At 40.8% G+C, this 24,557-nt stretch overlaps 1 protein-coding gene and 1 long non-coding RNA gene across 4 annotated transcripts in view; one reads left to right on the top strand and one right to left on the bottom strand.

The window, feature by feature from the left end:
• Window positions 1-53: 53 nt before the first annotated feature.
• Window positions 54-23,474, bottom strand: SPTY2D1 (SPT2 chromatin protein domain containing 1). Its single transcript, XM_059407324.1, has 7 exons — window positions 23,039-23,474; window positions 22,501-22,885; window positions 10,966-11,080; window positions 8,660-10,240; window positions 6,859-7,030; window positions 4,513-4,590; window positions 54-3,260 (listed from the first exon to the last, which is right to left on the bottom strand). Exons 2-7 carry the CDS (start codon window positions 22,558-22,560, stop codon window positions 3,167-3,169), a joined length of 2,100 nt encoding a protein of 699 aa, XP_059263307.1. The 5' UTR covers window positions 22,561-22,885; window positions 23,039-23,474; the 3' UTR covers window positions 54-3,166.
• LOC132022073 (uncharacterized) overlaps window positions 22,900-24,557 on the top strand; it is a 21,278-nt gene continuing 19,620 nt past the window's right edge. For 2 of the 3 annotated variants that reach the window (XR_009405512.1, XR_009405509.1), the window contains exons 1-2: window positions 22,900-22,985; window positions 23,547-23,622. This is a non-coding gene — a long non-coding RNA (uncharacterized LOC132022073). Of the gene's footprint in view, window positions 22,986-23,546; window positions 23,623-23,755; window positions 24,024-24,557 lie in introns of those variants that run through there. The other variant, XR_009405514.1, reaches the window with a different exon arrangement.

Genomic DNA, 24,557 nt, shown 5'->3' with positions numbered 1-24,557 from the left:
TCAGGGCGATGGGAGAAGTAATATCTGAGTTTTGGTAAATAAAGGCAAACCAGTGAAAATATCAATAAAATATTTTTAATGCCTACAATTTCTTTTATACATGAATTGCAAAACTTTCACCTGTATATGCAAAAGTAGATTCTCTTGCAGGTCAACAGCACCAGAAAACAAGCTAAGCTAGGTAAATGTTTTCTTTTTTAAAACTTGATTTGTCCATTATGTAGAAAGACATGATGGATTTAATAACTCCAAAGAAATCTATATCTCACTCTTAAGCATACACTGAACACCTGAATATTTATTTTATCACATCCACTCACAAAATAAATAGTAGTCTAATATATTCAGCACATTGAAAATAAACCAACCAGTCTCTCTTCATATATTTATTCTCTTTCCAAACATGTTTTGGTCTCGTGCTATATCTCAGAAATGTACTAATAGCTGCTTTTAAGTTACAAAATACAAAACAGTAATTTCTTGGAGAGAATCTTGGGGTAACATTAAAAAAATGAAATTTCGAGTTCCCATATACGTTCTTTTTTGTTAACAGTCTTTGAACCCTCTCCTGGCGCACATGTAAGGCTGTCTGTGACATGTGGTACCCTGGCCTCCAAGGGACATAACTGCATTTACAGTTTAGAGAAAATACAAAGACAAGTTCTGAAAGTAGCTTGAAAAGAAAGTGCCCCTTGCTTTGACATAGCAACATCAAAAGCAAGTGGGACTGTGCAATCAGAGCCATATGAGTTTTATGAAAACTACTTTCCTTTCACATCATCTGTAGAGAATGCCACACCCATGATCATATAACATTACAATCGTGAAATAACATTACTACATTCGTGAATTAACATTACCCAATAAAAGGCACATCTTCAGATATTGAATTAATAAAATCTGAAAACCAAAATGGTAGAGGATACGTTAAAAACCAAGCACTTAATTTGTAAACCTTGATAAAATAACAGCTTATTCCAGTTTCTTCAAAGGATTTGTGGGCTTTTCGAAAGAGTGGTCAGGAACTGCAGAACAAAATGGAAGACAGGATTTGGAAACAAGGCCAAGACTAATCTAAAAGACTTTCTCAGGACTTTCTTTTTAACTGAGCTACAGAAGTGCCCTTTTATAATGCTGATGCTGAAGAATAACATCCGTAGAAGAAATGCATTCAAAAGTGATACCTAAGGACACAACCTTTTCAAGGTCTGGAACTTTTATTATCTAGCACAGTGGTGCCTTTAAGTACAAATAACTGCATATTGAATAAAGTGCTAGTAAACTTTAAGCCACGAGAAATCTTTTGGCTATGATAAGCACTTGATTGTAATAGATTTTCAAAGTCTGCATATTGAAAAATACATCCAAGAAAAAATCGTTTGAAGGGGGGCAGGGGGGGAAGCACAAGAGTGACAGCAAAGGAAATAATGTTCCAAACCTGTTTCATTACATGAACAGCACACTACCTTTAAATCAATTTCACTGAAGATATTTGAAATGGGTGAGAGGCAGCTGATAGGATTTTCTGCCAGTGTAACAGTGGTGTGTGGATGTTAGAAAGGGTGTTATTCCTAGTGATGAATACATCTTTCACAGGATTCAGCTTCGAAGTTAAATCCTTAAACTTTTGAAATTTGAAACTCAATTCAAAATGAGAGAGTCTTAAGGGCCTGGGTCACATGGCTATCCCGTTAAAGGAGGTTAACAACAGTCATCTCTACTACCAAACTAGAATAAAGCTTTATGGATAAAAAGGAATACATGAAAGCAACCTGGAACTGTTTTACAAGCTTATGTCCCACTGCCCCCAACCCTCCACATTTAGAACCTAGGACAAATACTCTCTAGCATCGTATCTCATTTTCTGTTGTTGACTTTCCTTGAGACTTGGCTTCTCTCCAGCCAGAATCTATGTCAGCCTGACTGGAATGGCCAGGATTTGAGACTTAAGAGATATCAGTCTATAAATATGACTTGAAAAAAGTGAGAATGAAGAAAGTTCCACAGCCCAGTGAAACACTAGTAACAGGGAACATCCTTTCCAACTTGGGAAAAACATCTCTTCACAGTGCATAGTTTGAAATAAAAGTGCAATATGGGCAAAAGAGAAGGTGGCGCTCTTGATACACATGAATTTAGTTTTTGGTTTTTGCCATTAATTGCTAAAGAATTTAAGATAAAATGCAGTCATTATATCAAGAGGTACAGGGGTACCTTTTCCAAAATATTTTTATAATGAAGGAAGAGAATAAAAGGGAGTCTCCCATGTTACTTCCTCAGTTTTTAAACTATTACTCTTCCAAATCTAATGTTTGAATAAAATAAGCATTTTTCTTCAATATAAAAATGAATTTTATAGATAAAAATCAATCAGCACAGTGACCTTGTCTATTTTATACTAAAGCCAACATAACAGTATATCTGAAAGGAAAACTTGGAAACATATATTTTTAAAACTAAATGGCATAACTTGTATTTTAACTTGAAAAAAAATTTTTAATTGCCTTATCACCTAAATTAGTGAATAAGAATGCTCAGCATCCAATCCACAAATAATGCAGAATACAGTATAATTTATTCTACTTTTTACTTCAGTCACAGAGATGATATCCATATGATAATTATAAAGCCTACTCTACATTTTCAAGTTCTCAATCCAAACATATAGATTAGGACAGGTCACTTTATTGCTGGCAACATTCATGGAAGGGGCCAGGTTCCTCATTGAAAGACAAAGTTAATTGGGAGCCTAATTGGGAGCCGGGCAGTTCCCTACTCACACGTCAGCAGAATTATGAAGTCATGAGGCAATCCTTTTTGTTTCCTTTTCGAAGTAGCAAAGGAACAATGTTAAGATTGGCTGGCTGGTGAGTGGCCCCACCTTAAGAGTGCATAGCTCATCAGGATCAAGGCTGGCACCTGTGAACAGTTAACTTCCTAAGAGCACTCAACTGGGCATTCTATCATCTGCATTACAGATTTAACCCTGGAAAGTATTTGAAAATACTTTATGCTCCAATGACAGCCTGCAAATGACAGTATGCATTCCTTCTCCTTGAGTACCCAAGTATAAATCTAAAATCATAAAGGGGATTCTTCATTCTGAAGGCAGGACCTCCTTGCAACAGAGTCTCCAGAATTTCACAAAAATAAATACAAGCAGCAGCTAACGCTTCTTCAGCTTCTTGGCCTTTCGACGCTTCATTTCTTCTTCTTCACGTCTCATTTCCTCTAAGTCCTCCTGCATACCTAGTCTTAAACTGTCAAAAAAAAAAAAAAAGTAATTGTCAATATACATGAAATTAACACTTTAAAAATTAAAAGCAAAAAAAATTTTTTTTTAATTTTATTTATTTGACAGACAGAGATCACAAGCAGGCAGAGAGAGAGAGGGAAGCAGGCTCCCTGCCGAGCAGAGCCTGATGTGGGGCTCGATCCCAGGACCCTGGGATCACGACCTGAGCCGAAGGCAGAGGCTTTAACCCACTGAGCCACCCAGGCGCCCCAAAAGCGAAATTTAAACTGAGAGCTCACATGGAATGTGCTGATGCATTAAAAATGCCTCAAAGCTTTACCACTGAAAACAAACTAGCAGGTGTACTTTTTACTAGGAGCCTCTGCCACTGACTTCACTTACAGTAGAAAAAAGACCTCAAATAAAACCTCAACACAAAATATCTTAATGTTCCCAATAAAGTAGTAAAATATAAATTACTTATGATTAACAGCTTTTAAAAATAAGAAAATTTAGTCAATAAATAAAATAACATTCTATATTTATCCCCTCCCTCCATTCATATCACTTCTCAGATCCCTAATGCCAGTAGTTGTATAGGTTAGCAAGACAGAGATGTGTCTGATATAGAAAGGGAATTAAGGATGGGGAAAGAGGGGTGTCTGCCTTTGGCTCAGGTCATGATCCCAGGGTCCTGGGAATGAGCGTGGCATCAGGCTCCTGCTCAGTGGGGAATCTATTTCCCCCTCTGCCTCTGCTCCCACTCTTGCTGTCAAATAAATAAATGAAATCTTTAAAAAAAAAAAAAAAAAGGGCGCCTGGATGGGTCAGTGGGTTAAGCCTCTGCCTTCAGCTCAGATCCTGGGATCGAGCCCCACATCGGGCGCTCTGCTCAGCAGGGAGCCTGCTTCCCCCCCACCCCTTCTCTCTGCCTGCCTCTCTGCCTGCTTGTGATCTCTGTCTGTCAAATAAATAACAAGAACACATTGCAATGAGATGAGAGGCGGCTTCCAGCACTTACTGCGTGCCTATATGGGTGAGGCACTGCACTAGGCAACTTGGTACACATTATTTTAATACGGTACCTCAGTAAGTAAAAACCGTAAATTCTCATTTTACAAACAAGACAACAGATTTGAAAACGCACAGCAAGTAAGCAGGATTTTAATTCAGAACTATGTGGCTCAAAGCTGCTGCTCCCAATGGTGCATGCAACTGAAGCATGAAACAGAACGTTCAGGACATTTCTACACAAATGTGTTAAGTTTTGTGCTTACCTCTTTGCTTCTTCCTTCTGCTGTTCTTTCCAACTACTCTCCATGTAACGTAAGGCATAATCGCTTTCATCTTTGTATCTGATAAGAGGAAATCAACGTTATTAAAAAAGTCCAACTTCCCAGTTTTTAAAAGGAACTGCCAACCTCCTGGTTTAAAAAATCAGGATCTTTAGAACAGAAACACACACAGAATTACTCTTTCTTGCTTGTCAAGGAGTGAGGGGGGTAGAGGATGGGTTGAGGGGAGTTTCTGAAAGCAACTATTCCTGAATTTCATGTTGATTGCGATACCAATCCAAAGATGTTCACCTCTTTCACCTCTAGTTACAGGATAGTTTATATTAAAATTCTGAAAGTACAATATCCATGAAATCATTATATACATATTAATCTCATTTGAGCTTCATGAGAAAGGGAAGGACTTTAGAACAGAGACTGAAGGAGCGCCTGGGTGGCTCTGTCAGTTAAGCATCTGCTTTCGGCTCAGGTCATGATTCCAGGTTCCTGCGAATGAGCTCTTCATCGGGCTCCCTGCTCAGTGGAAAGCCTGTTTCTCCATCCCCCTACTACTACCCCTGCTTTTGTGCTGTCAAATAAATAAATATCTTTAAAAAAAAAAAAAAAAAAAAGAATAGGCACTGAAGCAGGCAGAATAGTGGCTTGATCAAGAGAATGTAACTAGCTAATGACATTACTAATATTAGATATTTAAATCTGATTTTTCTTCCAGTTCTTTTTACTACTAAATACCTTTTTTTTTTTGGACATAGAGATTTTTTTTATTTGACACAGAGAGGGAGAGCACAAGCAGGGAGAGCAGCAAAGAGAGAGAGAGAAGCAGGATGTCTGCCGAGCAGGAAGCCTGATGCAGGAATCAATCCCAGGACCCGTGACCTGAGCTGAAGGCAGACGCTTAACAGACTGAGCCACCTAGGTTCCCTAAATATTTATTTATTTAATTTATTTAAAATATCTTAAAAAAAAAAAAAAAACACCTTTTCTTAGGATTGCCTTCTAACTTCTCATATTTGATGGCTTTAAAGAAGATGGCAAATGTCGAGCGATAGGCACTAAGATAAGTCCCTTCTGTTTTACACATATACTATATTTAATCCTTCTAGATGCCATTTTTAATTTATTTGAGAGAGAAAAGAGAGAGTGAGCAGAGGGAGGGGCAGAGACAGTGTCTCAAACGGACTCCACACAAGCTCAGAAGTTAATGTGGGGCTTGATCTCACGACCTTAGGATCACCACCTGAGCTGAAACCAAGTGTCTGCTCAACTGACTTTGTCACCCTGGTGTCCCCTTCTGGATGTCATTCTAAAAATAATTCACTCAAGGGGTGCCTGGGTGGCTCAGTGGGTTGAAGCCTCTGCCTTCGGCTCAGGTCATGATCTCAAGGTCCTGGGATCAAGCCCCGCACCAGGCTCTCTGCTCAGCAGGGAGCCTGCTTCCTCCCCACCTCTGCCTGCCTCTCTGCCTACTTGTGATCTCTGTCAAATAAATAAATAAAATCTTAAAAAAAAAAGAAACAAAACAACTTCACTCAATTTTTTTCAGCTAGTAAGTGGCAGAACTTATATTCAAACCCTGAACTGTCCTCTATACAAGGCTTCTCAAACTTTAATGTGCATATGAATTACCTGGGAGCCTTATAAAGGTGATTTAGATTTGGCAGCTCTGAAATGGGGCCTGAGCCTGCTGGGGCCTTTCTGATTCTGTTGTCAGGTGATATCAGTGATTTTGGTCCCATACTGACCACTGTCCAGGGACCACACTTTTGAGCAGCACAGCTTTTTACATCAAATGAAAAGCAGATGTCAGATCAGACCAGCTTTCAACGTAGCTCTGTGGATGGCGAGTTAAAAGCCAATCTAGTGCTCCAACAGTAAACTGCTTCACTCTCATTAAATATACATCCTATAAAGAGTTTAAAAAGGTATTTTTGGGGGGCACCTGGGTGGCTCAGTGGATTAAGCCTCTGCCTTCGGCTCAGGTCATGATCTCAGGGTCCTGGGATCAAGCCCCGCATGGGACTCTCTGCTCAGCAGGGAGCCTGCTTCCCCCTCTCTCTCTGCCTCCTCTCTGCCTCCTTGTGATCTCTCTCTCTGTCAAATAAATAATAAAATCTTAAAAAAAAAAAAGGTATTCTTGGCATGCAACTACACAAAAATTTGACTTGATTCTTAAATATTAAATGCCAAAAGAGTACATCTAAAGAATAATCCTATAGTTCCTAATAAAGAATTGTGTTCAATGCCTCTACTACTATTGTTTGCTTTGACTTCACAGCATGAGTCATTCAAAACAAGTGTATCATTTGTCTAAATCTTCTTTAGTCTTACTTTTTTCGGTCATAGCCAAAGATCTCTCGAATGTGCTTGGATATTTCTTCCTGAGGTTCTCCTTCATCTTCAATAAAATCTTCCATTTCCGAGTCATATTCATCATCATCTTCCTCCTCTTCATATTCTCGCTGCCTTTTGTAACCACTAGGGAAGGGAGGTCTTTGAGAAACTTAAGAAGAGAAAAGCCATTATTTATGTGAGTATTAAAACTGAAAGTAGTCCCAACAAAGTTCACATAAACTGAGATTTTGAGAACTCATTAAGACAGTATCCTGGGGCGCCTGGGTGGCTCAGTGGGTTAAGCCGCTGCCTTAGGCTCAGGTCATGATCTCAGGGTCCTGGGATCGAGTCCCACATCCGGCTCTCTGCTCAGCAGGGAGCCTGCTTCCCTCTCTCTCTCTGCCTGCCTCTCCATCTACTTGTGATTTCTCTCTGTCAAATAAATACATAAAATCTTTAAAATGCAAACTATTAAAAAAAAAAAAAAGACAGTATCCTCAAAAACCAGAGTCAGCGTGCTGGCCGGTAGCAGGGAGTCATTATTACATCATCCCCGCTGCTTCGTGTTGTTTATAAATGGCTTACTGGAAGCATCTGTTACATTTTCTAGCCTAGCAATTCCCTTCCTTCTGGATTTAAAAAACTGGTAAAATTAAAAAAACAAAATAGCTTACAGGATCATTAACTTTTAGTTTTACCAAGAAAAGACATTCAAAGCTAACAACCTACCATCTACTATCACCATAACTTAGGTACATTTTTTAGAAGTTCAACAAGATAAGAAAGATTCCCAGAATTATGGATAAATTGTTCAAAATGAGTAAGGCTAACTTTAAAAAAACTCACTATATTATCCTTATTTTGTCATTTTGCCAAAAGACTGATTAAAGCTTTGCAGAAGACAGACACTGATCAGTGGACTAGCACTGGGAACAACTGCTTTCTAGTCCTTGATTAGAGTTCCTCCTTCTGTTGCTCTCAAGTTATTGTTAATATGCATGGCCTATCTCCTCAGCGCAGGGTTTCCTTCTCAACCTCTGCACTACTGACATTTGGGGCCAGATCATTTTTTGTTGTGAGGAGACTGTACTGTGCACTGTAGGGTGACAGCGGCATCTCTGGCCTCTATCTCAAAGATGCCAGGAGCATCCCTACCCCCAGCTGTGTCAGACAAAAAGGTCTCCAGACACTGCCAAATGTTCACGGAGCATCAGAATCATCCTTGGTTGAGAACCAAGGTTCTAGATGAATTAAGAAGTTTAAAGCATGGATCTCATGTTTTGTTTCTTTTTATATTCTCATGGCACCCAACAAGTAGTTTAACAAATGCTTATCACCATGAAGAAAAGCAGAAACACAAGGGCAATCAGAAACAGTTCCTGGTAGATGGTGGGTACTTAACAGATGTCTGATGAATAAACAATGCACCAAAAGGCTTCAACTGTACAAATATGGTCCAGCTTTTGAAGAAGAGTCTCTCTAGCCCTCGTGAAAAGGTAAAGATGAATTAACTCACTGAACCACATAAGGCATATACACTCACCCTGTCTTACAAATCACAGAGCCAAGTTTACTGCACTTGGAGATGTTACAGGGGTGAACACAGAGGGTCCTAGATAACTCTTTCTGAAGCCCTTTCCAAGTTATGATCACTCAAGGAACTCTTAACACAACATCAGGATTTTATCAACACAAGAGTATGTGGAAGGGTTCACAAGGCCTCTGGTTATCTAAAACAAAGTATTCTTTCCAATTCCCTGGTAACAAATAAATATTCTTAGGGTAAGGGACAATTTACCTTGAGCAGATCTGTAGCCAGATAAGGAAGGCTTCATTCCATTCATCTGTCCATTGCTGGATCGGCTAATTATATTCTTGGAAGAAATTGTTTCTGAGACAACGGTGCACTTGGGCTTTAGGGGGAGACTAGAGCTACCAACTGGTCGCCCAGGTCCCAAGCTGCTCACTGGTCTTCCGGGCCCTGAACTACTGACAGTCCGTCCAGCCAGAACTGAGCCACTTACTGATTGACCAGGGCCACTGACTGGCCGCCCAGGACCACTGACTGGTCGCCCAGCGCCACTGACTGGCTGCCCAGGGCCACTAATTGGCCGCCCAGGGGGGCCAGAGCCACTCACTGGTCGTCGAAGGTCATGTGGACTGCGCATAGGTCGTCCAGGGCCACCAGAGCTGCCCATAGCTCTCCCAGAACCACCTGAGCCACTGGTGGGTCGCCCAGGGCCACTTGAGCTGCCTGCAGGGTGCCCAGGGCCACCTGTACCACTGAGCGTCCGTCCGGAGAGACTTAAGTCACTGGCTGGCCTCTTGGTCCCACTGACCGATCGCTCAGGTCCTGAGCTGGAGGAGCTGCCATTCTGGCGCCTGGGCACAGGGCCAGAACTAACTGTAGGCTGAGCAGTCCCTGTCCCAGGCCGTCCAGAAGCTGCGCTGGAGCTACTGCTTGGCTGCCTGGTACCTGGACTCTTAGCTTTATTGTGTGGGGTAATCATGAGCCCAGGCTTGGAATGGCTAGGATGGGGAGGAGATTTTTTGGCTTTGTGCTCAGTAGCAGATTTCTGAGTCCCTTTAGCAGAAGTCTTTGGGACACTTGGTGAATAGGTACTGGAGTGGGGCTTTCCAGCACCATTGAAGACAGGTCTGTCATGGCTCTCACGAAGTAAGGGTTGAGAACAATTGACAGATCCTGCTTTGGTCCTCTCTCCTGGCATGGATTTGGATGAAGACACACCTAAGTGTTTCTCAATGGCTGTGCTGGGTCTGGATTTCTTCTCAGCATGAGGAAGGGGAGTACCCCTGGCAGAAGGATGCTTGCTAAGTTTTGTGCCCACACTTTCTTTCTGAGAGGGTGCCTTTTTGGTTGGAGGTAGTCTTGCATCTGTCTCAAGTCTCCTTTTCCTCTGCTTTCTTTCAAGAAATTCTCGCTCCCTAAGTTCTTCTGCAGTCATAGGCCGCTCTTCTGTTTTCTTCACTGCCTTAATCTCCACTGGTTCGTACTGCTTTTTCTCAGCCAGCCTGAGTAGATCAGTGAAGTTCATGAGCGGTGGGGCACTTTTAAGGGGGACCTTTGGTTTGCTTTCAACTTTGGGAGGTTCTTGCTCTTCCTCATACTCCTGCTCTGACTCTGCTTGATTGTATTCTAAGAATTCATCTTCTTCTTCCATCTCATACTCTTGTTCTGTTCCCTGGCTAGTGTGGCGCTCCACTGCCTGCCTCTTCTTTGACTTTTCCTCAACGGGAATCCCGTTGTAACCATGGAAATTATCCTTTGTCCTTTTGGCCATAGCTCTTGCTTTCTTGTCATGTTTTAGCTCAATTCTCTTTTTCACTAGTTCTTCTTTTCTCCTTTTCTCCTCTAAAGCTAAAAGAGACAAAACAAGAACAAAGTATTTCAAGGTCTGGAAGTCTCAAGCATTTCATCTGAAATCAATAGGGGACCAAAATACAAGCAAGACTCAAGTTTCAGTTTGAAGACATCTAGGAATGAAATGAGGAAGTCCTTTGAACAAGTATCTGTTGAGTCATCTTTACATAGTGAGTGGGTCACATATGGGTCTTTCAATATGACAAAGCAGGTGAGAAATTGGGCTTTTAGTTTTAAATATAGGAAGTAACTCGTACCAAACATATATCAAGTTAAACAGTAAGACCCATTTCACAGGCATTATTAATTATGAATAAATGAATACTTACATGTATTAAATCAGTTTCCTTGTCATTTGCCTGAGGTAAAACTACTGCTTGAGTTTACTGGTCTTCAAAAACTGTCCCTATTTTAACCTTTTAAGATAGCATTCTTGATAATAATAATAAAAATTAAAAAACAAAATATGTAGAAGCAGTTTCAAAATGAAGGTCCAAGAGTGGAATTCCTATTGGATCTACTATGGTCAAGTGGAAGATATGGTCACTACCCCAAAAGCTCTTCAGAGGAAATAACATATGCAATCCTCTAAATACAGCTGATTTAGACACATGCACAAATCCATTAGCCTATTATGTTATAACAAGCATCCACTAGTTAAGTACAAGCTAGTTGTGAAGGTGGAAGACTTTAAAATTGAGAATAAGATTACAAACACATACCTTTTTGCCTGAGCTCCTCTTCTTTTCTTCTGAGAAAAGCCTGAACGGCTGCAGACTGGACACCCTTAACTTTCGGGTCTTTTTTGGGAGGCCCCACTGCCAAACTATACCTTTTCTAAAAAGAAAAGGAGTGAGAGTTACAATCATTTCAACTTTTTAAAAATATATTTGCTATTAGGTGTAAGGCACCATGCCAAACAATCAAGAGGCTTAATTATTGACTGAAAAACTGATTCTGAATAATTAAGACATCATATAAGCCATATGAAAGCTTAACTATAAAATTTTGGTCTGAACAGAATTATGCATGACAGGTTTTAGGCATAGAATTTCTTTGTAACATCCTAAATAATGCATAAGTGAACAATTCAGAGAAATAACATTTTTGGGTTATTTTACCAAAAAGGTATTTGGACTGGGAGACTTTTGAAAAGAAATCGCCACTTAGAACAGACATTTTTTTTCCCCCAGATTTTATTTATTTATTTGACAGAGATTACAAGTAGGCAGAAAGGCAGGCAGAGAGAGGAAGGGAAGCAGGTTTCCTGCTGAGCAGAAAGCCCGATGAAGGGCTCAATCCCAGGACCCTGAGATCATGACCTAAGCTGAAGGCAGAGGCTTAACCCACTGAGCCACCCAGGTGCCCCTAGAACCGACTGTTTAAAGAAAAAATTTTTAAAGATTTTATTTATTTGAGAGAGAGAGAGAGAGAGAGAGAGGAAAAGCACGCGAGCTCGCGCAAAGGACAAGGTGGGGAGGGGCAAAGGGAAAGAGAGTGAAGCAGACTCCCAACAGAGCAAGAATGCAGGCGCAAGGAGTGGGGGGCAGGAGTGGAGGGTTGGCTCTACTCCAGGACTTTGGGATGGCGGCCTGAGCCAAAAGCAGAAGCTTAACCAACTGGGCCACCCAGGCACTCCTGGGTTGTTTTAAAATTCTGATTTAAAAAAACAAAAACAAAAACAAAAAAACGGGGTGCCTGGATGGCTCAGTGGATTAGGCTGCTGCCTTCAGCTCGGGTCATGGTCTCGGAGTCCTGGGATTGAGCCCCGCATCGGGCTCTCTGCTTGGCAGGGAGCCTGCTTCCCCCCCCCTCTCTGCCTGACTCTCTGCCTACTTGTGATCTCTCTGTCAAATAAATAAATAAAATCTTAAAAAAAAAAAACCAAAAAACCCTTCCTTAGAACTAAGCCTTTCAAAGTCTAACTTTTCAAGCAAATAGAAAAAACTACTCATAAATTTTCTCCCCTGAGTACCTTATTCCAGGTTTTCTAGTAGAGACTCACGGCTACATAGGTTATTCTGTTTATAACATCAAACACTGAGATTTTACTTTGACCCTAGGCAAAGCAGATGGCAAACCACAGCTAAAAAGTATTTCAAAGAAATCTAAGCAGCAAGAAGTACCCAATTCTCTTATAACCTTTAACCGTAGCTCTTATGTTCATTAAATATATACATATTTTTTAAGATTATTTATTTATTTATGTATTTGACAGACAGAGATCACAAGCAGGCAGAGAGGCAAGCAGAGGGAGAGAGGGGGAGGCAGGCTCCCGCTCAGCAGAGAACCCGATGTGGGGCTTGATCCCAGGACCCTGGGATCATGACCCCGGCTGAAGGCAGAGGCTTAACCCACTGAGCCACCCAGGTGCCCCTATGTTCATTAAATATTAATATGCCACATAAACCATTTAGACAGGTTTCTACATCACCCAAAAAGTACTAACATTATCCTGGCACAGGTGGTATTTCTCTGTGCTTTGATTTTTATGTAATGACATTGGGAAATGACTACCACTATAGGTGTGTTAATCTGAACTATGATAGGAAAAAAATTTCCATTTTATGAGTGCATCATTAGAGGAATAACTCAGAATACAGAAAACAGAATAACTCAGATTAGGATGATTCAGCTCTAGGACCACTGCACATTAAATATATGGGTAAATAAGTTTTTAAATACCCTCCCTTATTAGTTAGATGACATTCTTATCTACGGTACCTGTTGTGCTAGTTAAAAAGGAAACACTAACCTCTGAACACAAATTGAGCTACTTAAGAACCAAAAATCTGATTCCCAAAATGTGCATGAAATTCCTAGAGGAAACCCAAAGGATCTATGCTTACTATGTGGCTGGAAAATATAAGGCATCCTGAAACAGGCTGGAAGTTCCAGCTACATTATTCACTGACAAAGCTGGCCACGGAAGCAGGCCCTAATCCAACCTGAAAATCCTGCATGATAGTGATGCTGCAACCTGACACACCCCCTGACCGAAATCCCAAGAGAGCATCCAGATTCCTTTCCCGGTCACTTTGGCTGAGTCACAATAAAATCCAGTAGTAAGTCTCTATGTTTGTAAATTCAATAGTAGGCCCTTTCCATTCCCTCTCCATATTTAAAGGAGAAAAGGAGAGGGAAAGGAACACTTAGAGAAGAATACTGCTTTACCTAACTAGCCAAATAAAATTGTCCTGATTTATAAGAACCTCAAACATAGACCTTATCTACAAGAAGTTCACCTTTTTCTAATGGAAGAGCCATCATGAATATGATTTAAGTTGCTTAAGACATAATACAGACTCATAAGGAGACACATACACACACTTCACCCTATCCCATTAGGTAGATTTGTAAGATGAAAGATGGATTCTTGTGTCTGCAACTACTTGGTCCATAGATTCACCTGCCAAATCGAAGCTTATACAAGGTTTCTCCCACAAAATATCAATATACATGTAGTGTTACCTTAAACAGCATTGGTTCATTATCTTGCTGTTACAGCAATGAGCACTTCCTAATTTGATTTCAGGATAGAAATCTTTCTTCCTAATCTGGGATTTCAAAAGATAGGTAATGGGATAGGACTAGCTGAAAAGCTACTCACGACTAAATACAAGCACCCAGAGAGAAAACAACAGTATCGATGGGGGCAGAGTTGACTAAGCTTCAGTCATTTGCATAACATCTTCAATAATTTTTGCCCTTGTAGTATGCCACCTGTATTTTTACTTATTTTAAGAGACCTAACACCATGACATTATTATAGTTTTACTTCAAACAATAATATCCATGAAATGACTTGTTTGAAAGGCCACATTTTTCCAAGTCATACTAAAATACAACCATTTTATATATATATTTATATATATATGTAATACACACACATATATATATACACATATATATGCATATATATATATAAAAACTATGAGAACTAAGAGCATTTATGTATCACCTAAAATCACTGTACAGCCAGAGCTATATGCACTGAACTTTGGGAAACACCAAAAAGGAACTTAAAAATACAGGAAAGCCAGAACCCAAAGGAGGGGGTATTCAGGATCTCAGATTCACTCAGAAAAGAATTCCAAAAAGTATCCACCTATTTCCATCCATTCACACTGCCAATCTTATTTTATTTTTTATTTTTATTTTTTTTTTAAGATTTTATTTATTTATTTGACAGAGAGAATTCACAAGTAGATGGAGAGGCAGGCAGAGAGAGAGAGAGGGAAGCAGGCTCTCTGCTGAGCAGAGAGCCCGATGCGGGACTCGATCCCAGGACTCTGAGATCATGACCTGAGCCGAAGGCAGCGGCTTAACCCACTGAGCCACCCAGGCGCCCCACACTGCCAATTTTAAATTCAGCTTTTTTGTTCTAACACTCCGAATCCTCTAGCATACTTATTAAGCTGGCTTTACATTTAACCCAATAATTTTGCAGTACTTTTTGTCCTGTCCTGTGATGTAGAAGGAATTCAATGAATCTATAAAAAGTCTTATTTCATGGGTCTGCTAGGAAACAAGAAGGGCAAGGTTCTAACTTGATGAGGTTTAATCTTATTCACTGACATGAGCTGAATCATAATGAATAGTTGCTTAGATCCTTTGTAGCTTGATGCACTCAAAAGCCAATACCAGGTAAATACTGAAATATTCTCTTTAAAATATTCTCTTAGGCAAAGTTTAAGTCAAAACCTAGAAATCTGGGGTTAAAAAAAGGGGGGCTGGATCTTCACAGATGATTTTCTTAACAGTTGTATTGAGATATAACTCACATACCATAAAATCTGCCCACTTAATGTGTACAGTTCATTGGTTTTTAGTATGTGTACAGTTCAGAGAGCTGAACAATCATTAGCATTACTGGATTCAAGACATTATCCCAAAAAAAGAAATCTCTTACCTTTTAGCAGTCATCCCCACTTCCTTTTGCCCCTCTGCCCCTGGCAACCACTCACCTACTTTCTGGCAACCACTAACTTACCTTCCTTTGCCAATTCTGGACATTTCATATAAATGAAATCATGTACCCGGTGTACATTATATAGTGATATGTATCACAATATAAGGTAAACTTTATAGGCCATAGACAAATGGTTATATATATGAGTGCTTATATAACATATGTAAGATTTTTCAATTTTAAAAACCCTTATTGTTAATTTTCACTTGACTCTACTATTAAGTTTGAAAATAGATGCCTTCCAAGGCCAAGAAAGTATCTTTGCGAGAATGCTCTATAAGTTAATTCTTAACATCCCTGAACTGAGAAATTGTAATTATTTCTCTGCCTTAACTAAAATTAAGAAATTATTAGTTTCTATGACCATTAAATGTTTCAGTAAGGATATCATTTTAATTCTTTTGGAGGAAAAACAGAATATATCTAAAACTTTATTTTTATTTTAAACCTAGAATGTTAAAATGACAATTATTTGAGTAATACCTGAGTAAATTTAAATTTAAATGGTGATAATGTAATTTTACTATTGTCAGTGTTGACTTCTCATAATTTTTTTTTTTTTTTGCTCAAATAAAAACTGAAAGAAAAAAAATGAAATCATACACTATATGGCTTCCATGGTCAATTTTATGTGTCAACTTGGCTAGGCTACAGCACTCGTTATTTAGTCCAACACTAATCTAGGTGTTGCTATGAAGGTATTCTGCAGGGATGGTTAACATCTGCAATCAGGTAACTTTAGGTAAAGCAGTTTACCCTCCATAATGGGGGTGGTATACATCTAATCAGTTGAAGGCCTTCAGAGCAGAAACTGATGTCTCAGAGAAGAAGATATTTGCCCTACAAATTTCAGACTTGCCAGCCCCCATAATTACATGAACCAATTTCCTAAAATAAATCCTATTGGTTCTGTTTCTCTGGGGAGCACCGAGTGATACAGGGGCCTTTTGTATTTTGGTATTTTCACTTAGTACAATGTTCTCTAGGTTCATGTTGTAAGATATAACAGTACTTCTTTTTATGGCTGAATATTTCACTGTGCTGATATACCACATTTTATCCATCATAAGTTGATGGGTATTTGTATTTACGTCTTGGCTACTATGAATATTGCTGCCATGAACACATATGTACAGTTTTTTCTGTGTGAGCACCATTTCTCTTGGGTATATCACTAGAGATCTTCCTAATATTGAGCTAGCCAGACCTTTCAAAGTGGGAGACTCTGATATCAAAAGATTTAAGATTTGTTGTAATAAAATATATTAGATAATCCCCTAGCCCTACAGTGGTAGCCCAGTAGAGAACCATGTTTTAAAAAGCCTCAGGCTGGCATTCTATTCTATTCTATTTAATAAAGCAGATCTATTTGGCACTTTTTCCTGCATCAGATGGTCACATTTAGCTCTAGCAGCAGCACATCAAGATGCACCCACCAATTCTGAATTGGATTCAAGGCACCAGGCTGCTTCATTGTTTGAGCTTCATGAAAAGCAGCTGGACAAGAGTTTCTTTTATCCTAAGTGTATCCATTTTATTACACTGCAAGCCAACTCAGTCATTCTGCTGGACCCCAATGAATGATCCACAGCAGTGAAGCTTATGCCATTTAAATACAGTATGAGAGATTTTGCCAAGATTTGTAATTCTGAAGCCAACAGACCTAAAAAACATTAACTCACTTTAAGACATATGTGTTCCTTGCATTGAAATTATACTGCCATGGTCAGATTAAGAAAATAAGGAGTTTTCTGTCTGGAAACCTGTGTTAACCAAATACATTATGCTGGAATCAATAGTCAATCCCTTCTTGAAAGTTGTTCTATACTCAGGAGATAACATATAGTTGTAATAGTAGGAAACATAAATTTCCTGACAGCTTTACATATACTAGAGATTTAGTATTGGTTAGAATTAGGAGTTAGGCATATTCAAAGAGTACTATCCTTGAATTTAATAATCATTACAGAATTTCTGACATGTTCTCAAAACACCATAGTCAGGTCTGGAAAATTAATGGTTTGCATTAGGCTTGCTTAGCTGGGTGGCTAAGAGGATAAAAATAAAACAAGTATGTTGGGGCACCTGGGTGGCTCAGTGGGTTAAGGCTCTGCCTTCAGCTCAGGTCATGATTCCAGGGTCCTGGGATCGAGCCCCGCATCGGGCTCTCTGCCCCACAGGGAACCTGCTTCCCCCTCTCCCTCTCTGCCTGCCTCTCTGCCTACTTGTGATCTCTCTCTGTCAAATGGATAAATAAAATCTTAAAAAACAAAACAAAACAAAAAAAACAAGTATGTTATTCAGGATTGCTATAGGATCAAATGTAAAATTTACTATTACTGTGTCTATAAAAATATACCTGATTATAAAATGTAGTATTAGATAGGTACCTCAGAGCCTCTAGTCCAACCTCTATGTTAGAAGTGGCCCCAAAGGGGCGCCTGGGTGGCTCAGTGGATTAGGGCCTCTGCCTTCGGCTCACGTCATGATCTCGGGGTTCTGGGATCGAGCCCCAATCGGGCTCTCTGCTCAGCGGGGAGCCTGCTTGCCCGCCCCCACCCCGCTCTTCCTGCCTCTCTGCCTACTTGTGATCTCTGTCAAATAAAAAATAAATAAATAATCTTTAAAAAACGAAAAAAAAAAGAGAGAGAAGTGGCCCCCAAAGCACAACTGTGTATTTACTGGTTGTCACACAGTTTGCAACAGAGTGTGAATTAGAATCTAGGTCTCCTTGTTTCAGGTCCAAAAGTATTCCCACTACAACATGTCTGTCTCACTTCTAACATAATCCAACACTTTCATCATTTCAGCTCTAACCACAATCTTAAATGCCCCTCTTTAATCTCCATCTGCCTCTTGGATGGTGCCATGACCTCAAACAGGTCCACCACTTAATTTTCTAATCTTATCTTCCCTCACCCTCAGACTATTTCTGTTAACCATGCTGGCACTCTCCCAAACAGACTGTAAATCTCTCTCTACCCACCAGTTTCCAAAGTCTGTTGGTTTGCCCTTTAAGTTTCTCTCTCATCAGACTTGAGGAGAATTGCCATAAAAAAACCAAGAGTTATTGCCTAAAGCTATATTAGGCTGGAGTTAGGCTGGAATTAGGAAGCTGGATGGGTTTAGGCTTTATAGATGACAACCTTCCTCACATCCAATATACTCTTCATTTAACACAGGATCGTGATTAAGAGCAAGAACTCTGGAGCCAGGTGGCAAATTCCCTGCTCTGCCATTAGCAGCCCTGTCGCTTATTAGCTGTGTGACTTTAGGCAAGTTTCTTCATCTCTCTGGGCCTCAGTTTCCTCATCTGTAAAACAACCTTCCTTATATGGTCATTATAGTGATTAAATTAGTTAATATACACAGTGCTTAGAATAGCGCATGGCACCAAGTAAGCATTATAAATATTAACTTGTTATCACTATTGTTCAGAAGGTGATTCTCTTGGGTAAGAGAGAGAAAAGAATCTCTATGGAGGTTAGATTTTCTATAGACCTTCTCCCTAAAACACTGGTTAAGAAGTACTGCTCTAGGTTAGCAATCCAAAATTACTTCAGGCACTGGCAAAGTCATCTTCAGATGCAAGCATAGAGAGCAATCCCATTATAATTGATTACAGACCAAAAGTTGTAAAGTGACTGTCCACAGAAACAACTTTGTTGGCCTATACTGTTCTTTAAAAGGAAACAGGGGCACGTGGGTGGCTCAGCTGGATAACTGTCTGCCTTTGGTTCAGATCATGATTGGAATTGAGCCCTCTTCGGATCAGGCTCCCTGCTCAGTGGGGAGCCTGCTTCTCCCTCTGCCCCTCCTCCTGCTCGTGCTCTCTTTCTCATGCTTTCTCTCTCAAATAAATAAAGAAAATCTTTTTTTTTTTAAAGATTTATTTATTTGACAGAGAGAGATCACAAGTAGGCAGAGAGGCAGGCAGAGAGAGAGGAGGAAGCAGGCTCCCTGCTGAGCAGAGAGCCCGATGTGGGACTCGATCCCAGGACCCTGAGATCATGACCTGAGCCGAAGGCAGCGGCTTAACCCACTGAGCCACCCAGGCGTCCCAATAAAGAAAATCTTAAAAGAAATAAAAGGAAATACAACTACTATAACATATAGTAGGCTTCTTTTGAATACACAGAGTTTGGCCCGTATCATTTTATATCCAGACTACTTCACAAACTTACATTACCTACCTGGCCCTGCAGACATCTGAATTTCCCACCTCAGTTCAAGTCCCTAAGCTCCTTTTTCAGTACCTATATTCTTTTTGGGGGGGCAGGGGGAGAGAGAGGAAGAGAGGAAGAGAGAATCTTAAGTAGGCTCCACCCCTAGCACAAAGCCTGATTCAAGGCTCAGTCCCAGGACCCTGAGATCACAACTTCAGCTGAAATCAAGTCAGACAAAACAACTGTGCCACCCAGGCACCCCTCAGTATCAATATTCTCATCCTCAAGGGGCTACCACCCCCCAAACCCTTACATGAAGGCTGCTTCTTTACTCTTTGGTTTGAGGATCACACCGGAACTACAGTTATCTTGTCTGGGATGATTTTCAGAGTACAGCTGTAAGTAAGACCAAATAACTTGTCTCATGCACTACAAGCCATCAATTATAGTTACCTGCAACCTACAAGAATCCATATTCCAAGCTCTACTATTCTATTAAAACAAGACACTTTATTTTTCCTAGAGGAACCAGGGAGAAAAAATTTAAGTCATGATTATCAAAAAAAATTTTGCTCCTTTAAACTTAAACAGAGCTTAAGATAGTAACTGGTTACATCACCTTGATCAGCTGTTTTTTAAATTCAGTTTTCCATTGGGAAATGATAGCATGCCTAATATTGCTAGGCATGATGCAATATTTCCTTTGTTTTAACTAAAACATTATTATAAAGGTAACTACTTTTCCTAGGGAAAAAAAAAAAACAGGGAAGAAAGAGGTTGCATTACAGAAATGTTCATTGCCTCTCAAACCAGATACAAAAGATACCTCTAAAAAAATGACACCCTGGAAAGAGTTCAAAGTGGCTGTCCAGGTGTTTTATACATTAGCCTCCCTTGGAGCTAATCAGTGCTAGTCACCCTATGCCCTCTCTATAGCAAAGGTCTGACATAGAAACTCTGAAGACTGAAATCTGAACATCAGCTCTAATAAGATCCAAATGGAAGGTGGGGAAGAAGAGGACTAAAGGGGAAATAAGAACCAAGCACTAGAGAGGGAAGGAGTTATACCTGTCAATTACTGCAAAGCCTCTGTGGTTCTCAGACCATCAATCAATCAATCAATAAAGCTTGTGTCAAATATGGATGGGTGTGTGTGTGTGTGTGTGTGTGTGACCTGAAATGTTTCTTTACTTGGATGATGGTTAAGATACCTGCTTTGCAATAATCTATTATACTGTACAATATATATTTCACAATTGATGGTGTGTTTTCAGAGGCTTTACTTTGAGCTGATAAAGTAACAGAATAATTAGATGAACCAAGTAAAAGCAAAATCATGGATTAAATTTAACTACTATCTTGCTCTGTTCCTCAACAGTTCCTTTTGTGATATACTGCATCTGATGTAAAAAGATAAGGATTATAATGGCATCTAAATCAAACTTCTAGGCCTACTAGCTTTTTGTGGGGGTTCGAGGGTAGGCTGGGGAAAGCATGTTTTCATAAAATACATGCTTACATTCCTCTATTAAATTTTAAATGACCTCACCAATTTATCTGTCTTTTGTGCTTCCAATCTTTTGTTATTTCAATCACAGATCTGTTGATAATGTACGTATTCTGAAATCTTCTGCCCTAAGAATACCTGCTTTTCTCTCAGCAGCTACTGGTTTTTAGAATAAGAGATGACAAACTTGGCTCTGATCCTTCTAAAGAATATTACTGGACATAAAGCTAGTATTATCTATGCTTTGACCGCCACTGAAATTCAGGACTTAATTATGCAAAGATGAATGGTTACCAGCTCCAATATTGATTTGTCTAGGAAATTTACAGTATTTGCAGGAAGTGAATTCTGTTGTTTAAGCTTTCAAAGGTTTAAGCCTATAACTTCCACCTGCAGATCTTATGACTCATGATTTAGGATAATGATTATTCAGAGTATTTGGGATGGGAAATGAATATAGAGCAATTTGATAATTATTATATTAACAGATATCAGTTTTATTTATCAGTTATTTTACTATCTTCAGATTAACATTTTCAAAAGGGTAAAAAAAAAAAAAAGAAAAAGAAAAAAAAGGGCCAGCCTCAGAAGACAAGAAAAGCACAGGAGTGGGAAAAATAAAACAAAACAAAACCACTGCAAATACACAAAAATCTAAGAAATGCAGAACGCATAGTGAGAGCTCAATAAATTCCAGTTGAATTGACTTTAACGGAGAGCTGTTTGAGCTCTACACCTCAGTGCTCAAACCGCAGGTATCACAATTCAGTTTGTCGGCTTACAGCTGTGCTGTGGGTACCATCTGAGGATCCAGAAATGATTAGTTTATGCAAAACAGCTACAACCCCGCAAACCAGGCACTCTCCATGACTTCAGCATGTAGATTTTAAAAGTCTTACACCGCTCTACGAACATTAGCGAACTGGCAAATATTACCGAGCAAATGGGACCCAGATTTCAAACAAAGACAAATCTGGAAGGCCACAAGTAAACGGAAGGTGAAACTGGCTCAGCCATTCTGTTGGCCAGGGACTTCGTGGAATCCGCTCAACTTCTCTTCCCAATAGAAAAGGTATTATTAACCCTTTGGGAGGATATAATTTTATCATTTCGTTGGCGGGGTGGGTGGGGCCACAAGTCAGAAAACTTGTTCGAGAAATCACACAGTGTTTAATCCCATCTTCGGCGGGAAATCAGCCAAAAAGCTGTAAGTCCCTAAAACCCCTGAAACTCCCTAACATACATGCTTTCTTCCCAACCCCTGTACTGAAGTTTACGCCGAAGCCAGAAACTACTAGTGAAAGATTCCACCATGTACCAGGCACGGTTTCACTCACCAACCTTCACGCAACTCTATGATACCCGCACTGCAAAGCCCACGTTGCAGGGGTGACTAAGCCAGCGAACTTCACTCTCCGGAAGGCTACCACCTCGCACTCCAAGCCCCTTTTCACCCGGGGTCCCCAGGAGTGCATACCCGAGAAAAGGAAATAAGGGGTCCAGGTCTTCCCTCTCCCAGAGAGGACAGGCGGATGCCTGGAAGTTCCACGGGCCACAAATTCCAAACTTGAAGATTCCCTAATCCCCACAGTAGCGCCCGGCTGGTACTTACCGGCACGTTGTTGACACCCTGTCCTTTGGAGGCTATCAGGAGAATTTCCCTGAAATCCATGTTGGCTGAGGCGGAGACACTGGGCCAGGCTTTCGGAAAGAAGCGAAAGTACGCCTTACCGAAGCGCCCAGCAACAGCCAAGTGAACTGCCTGGCCCACCCCTCTCCCACCCCTCCCCAACACGACCACTTCCGGCGCCTTCCAATGCCGTCTGCCCGCCCCTTTTCCTCTTGCGGCCTATATCCTTTCAGGCCCGGCGCTCCGCTCGCGAGTCTCCGGCGTAACTTCCGCTTTCAGGCTCCAGACGCGTAGAACGTGATACGTGGCTGCTGGCGTTAGCTCGGAGGGGCGGGACAAGGCCCTTCACCGACCAAGGAGACGCGGCCTAGTAAAATGAGGGGCGTGGCTAAGGGAGAGAGCTGCTGCCCTGGAGGCCGGGGCGCGCGACCTGATTATCTCGGTGTTCCTTGTGAGCTCTGAGTAGGGTGAGCGAGGGGTGGGAGGAGTAGGAGGGCTGGGAGGGTGAGGGGTTACTTACCAGGCCTCGGCTCGTTGGGTGTCACGGGTGGGCGCTCAGGTCCGAAACGGCGGGGCCTCAACAGCTGAGCCGACAGGTCTCGAGCAGGGGGTTTCAGTTACCGGTTTCTAGACGCTCGTGAAGTTGCGCAGGCGCACACGGTACGGACCAGTCCTCAGTGTTGGATACACATTACTCATTCGGTCCTGGCACATGGTGTGTGCTCACCTCCTACACAGATGCATGCTTGTCATGTATAGATGCGCAGACTAGTGCTTTTGTCTCATCTAATTAATAAGCTTCACGTAGTGGACGAATGAATTCTTTGCATACAGACCCAGTCTAGACAAAACTTGGCGCACTGATGAAACATACATATATTTTCCATATTAATTGGGAGTCCAGTCTCGGCTTCCTTTTAAGAGTATCTGGGCCCTGTAAAGTCGTCTCCTTCAGTAAACTACACTAATTAGACCCGGGGTGGGAATAAGCCTCGACTGGTTGGTAACTAATTGGACGATCTTTTCAGTGTGATGGAAATGTTCCCAAACTGGATCGTGGTGATGATTGTGCTGTAAATTTACGAAAATTCATTGTACACTTCGGTGAGTTTTGCAGCATGTAAATTATACCTAAGTAAAGTTGTTTTAAAGTATTAGGCAAAGCTCCTTGGTCTTACTCTTTACAACTAAAGTTTTAATGCTGAGCTGCGGCCCTGACTGCATGTCTCTATTTAAGGCTGCCCCAAAACAGACCCAGATGAAGACTTAGACTGATGGAAGACCTGGAATTCACAACCTTCCTATTCCTTCCAAAGAGGCCAGCGTAACTTACAGCTCACTTATGCTATACATTCTTTTCAGATACAGGCCCACCTACTTGAAGTAGTTCTCACTTGTAGGAGGCCAACTCTACAAATATTTCTCCATCACTATCACAGATTATGAAGAAGCTTGAGTGTAATGTACTGGAAAAGCTAGCAGATGTTAGGGGCCTCAACTGTAAAAAATCAAAACTAAGATTTTTGAATTTCCTTCAAGTGATTCTCTCTAATTCAGCAGGGAGGGTCATCTTTCAGTGTCTTCTGATTGTTCTTAGGATAAAGACAAATCTTAATCCTAACTGTAGTTGTTTTTTTTTTTTTTAAAGATTTTATTTACTTATTTGACAGAGACAGATCACAAGTAGGCAGAGAGGCAGGCAGAGAGAGAGAGAGGAGGAAGCAGGCTCCCTGCTGAGCAGAGAGCCCGATGCGGGACTTGATCCCAGGACCCTGAGATCATGACCTGAGCCGAAGGCAGCGGCTTAACCCACTGAGCCACCCAGGTGCCCAATCTTAACTGTAGTTTTAAGGACTGCCATGATTTGCCCTGGCCCACTTCTGTAACCTCATCAGCTCTACATTTCATTCCCTTATTTGTGCCAAGCTCTCTTCCACTCCAGGACCTTCCCCCTTTTTTCTTCTTTGCCTGCTCTGCTCCTTCTAAACTTTGCTGGGCCAGCTGTAACTCATCTTTCATCATGGCCTTTAGTGAGTGGT

This window comes from Mustela nigripes, chromosome 1 (genome assembly GCF_022355385.1).
Source record: "Mustela nigripes isolate SB6536 chromosome 1, MUSNIG.SB6536, whole genome shotgun sequence".
In the NCBI taxonomy this organism is placed as follows: domain Eukaryota; kingdom Metazoa; phylum Chordata; class Mammalia; order Carnivora; family Mustelidae; genus Mustela; species Mustela nigripes.
The sequence above is the reverse complement of the archived record's forward strand: the minus strand, read 5'-3'. Positions and strand labels throughout refer to the sequence as shown.

Bases quoted from the DNA above. Each gene is read 5' to 3' on its own strand.
- SPTY2D1 (XM_059407324.1), bottom strand. From the start codon at position 22,560: ATGGATTTCAGGGAAATTCTCCTGATAGCCTCCAAAGGACAGGGTGTC. The intron at 11,081-22,500 runs GTAAGTACCAGC...TTTTCTTTTTAG, and splicing joins AGGGTGTCAACAACGTGCCG to AAAAGGTATAGTTTGGCAGT. The intron at 3,261-4,512 runs GTAAGCACAAAA...TTTTTTTGACAG, and splicing joins CAGAAGGAAGAAGCAAAGAG to TTTAAGACTAGGTATGCAGG.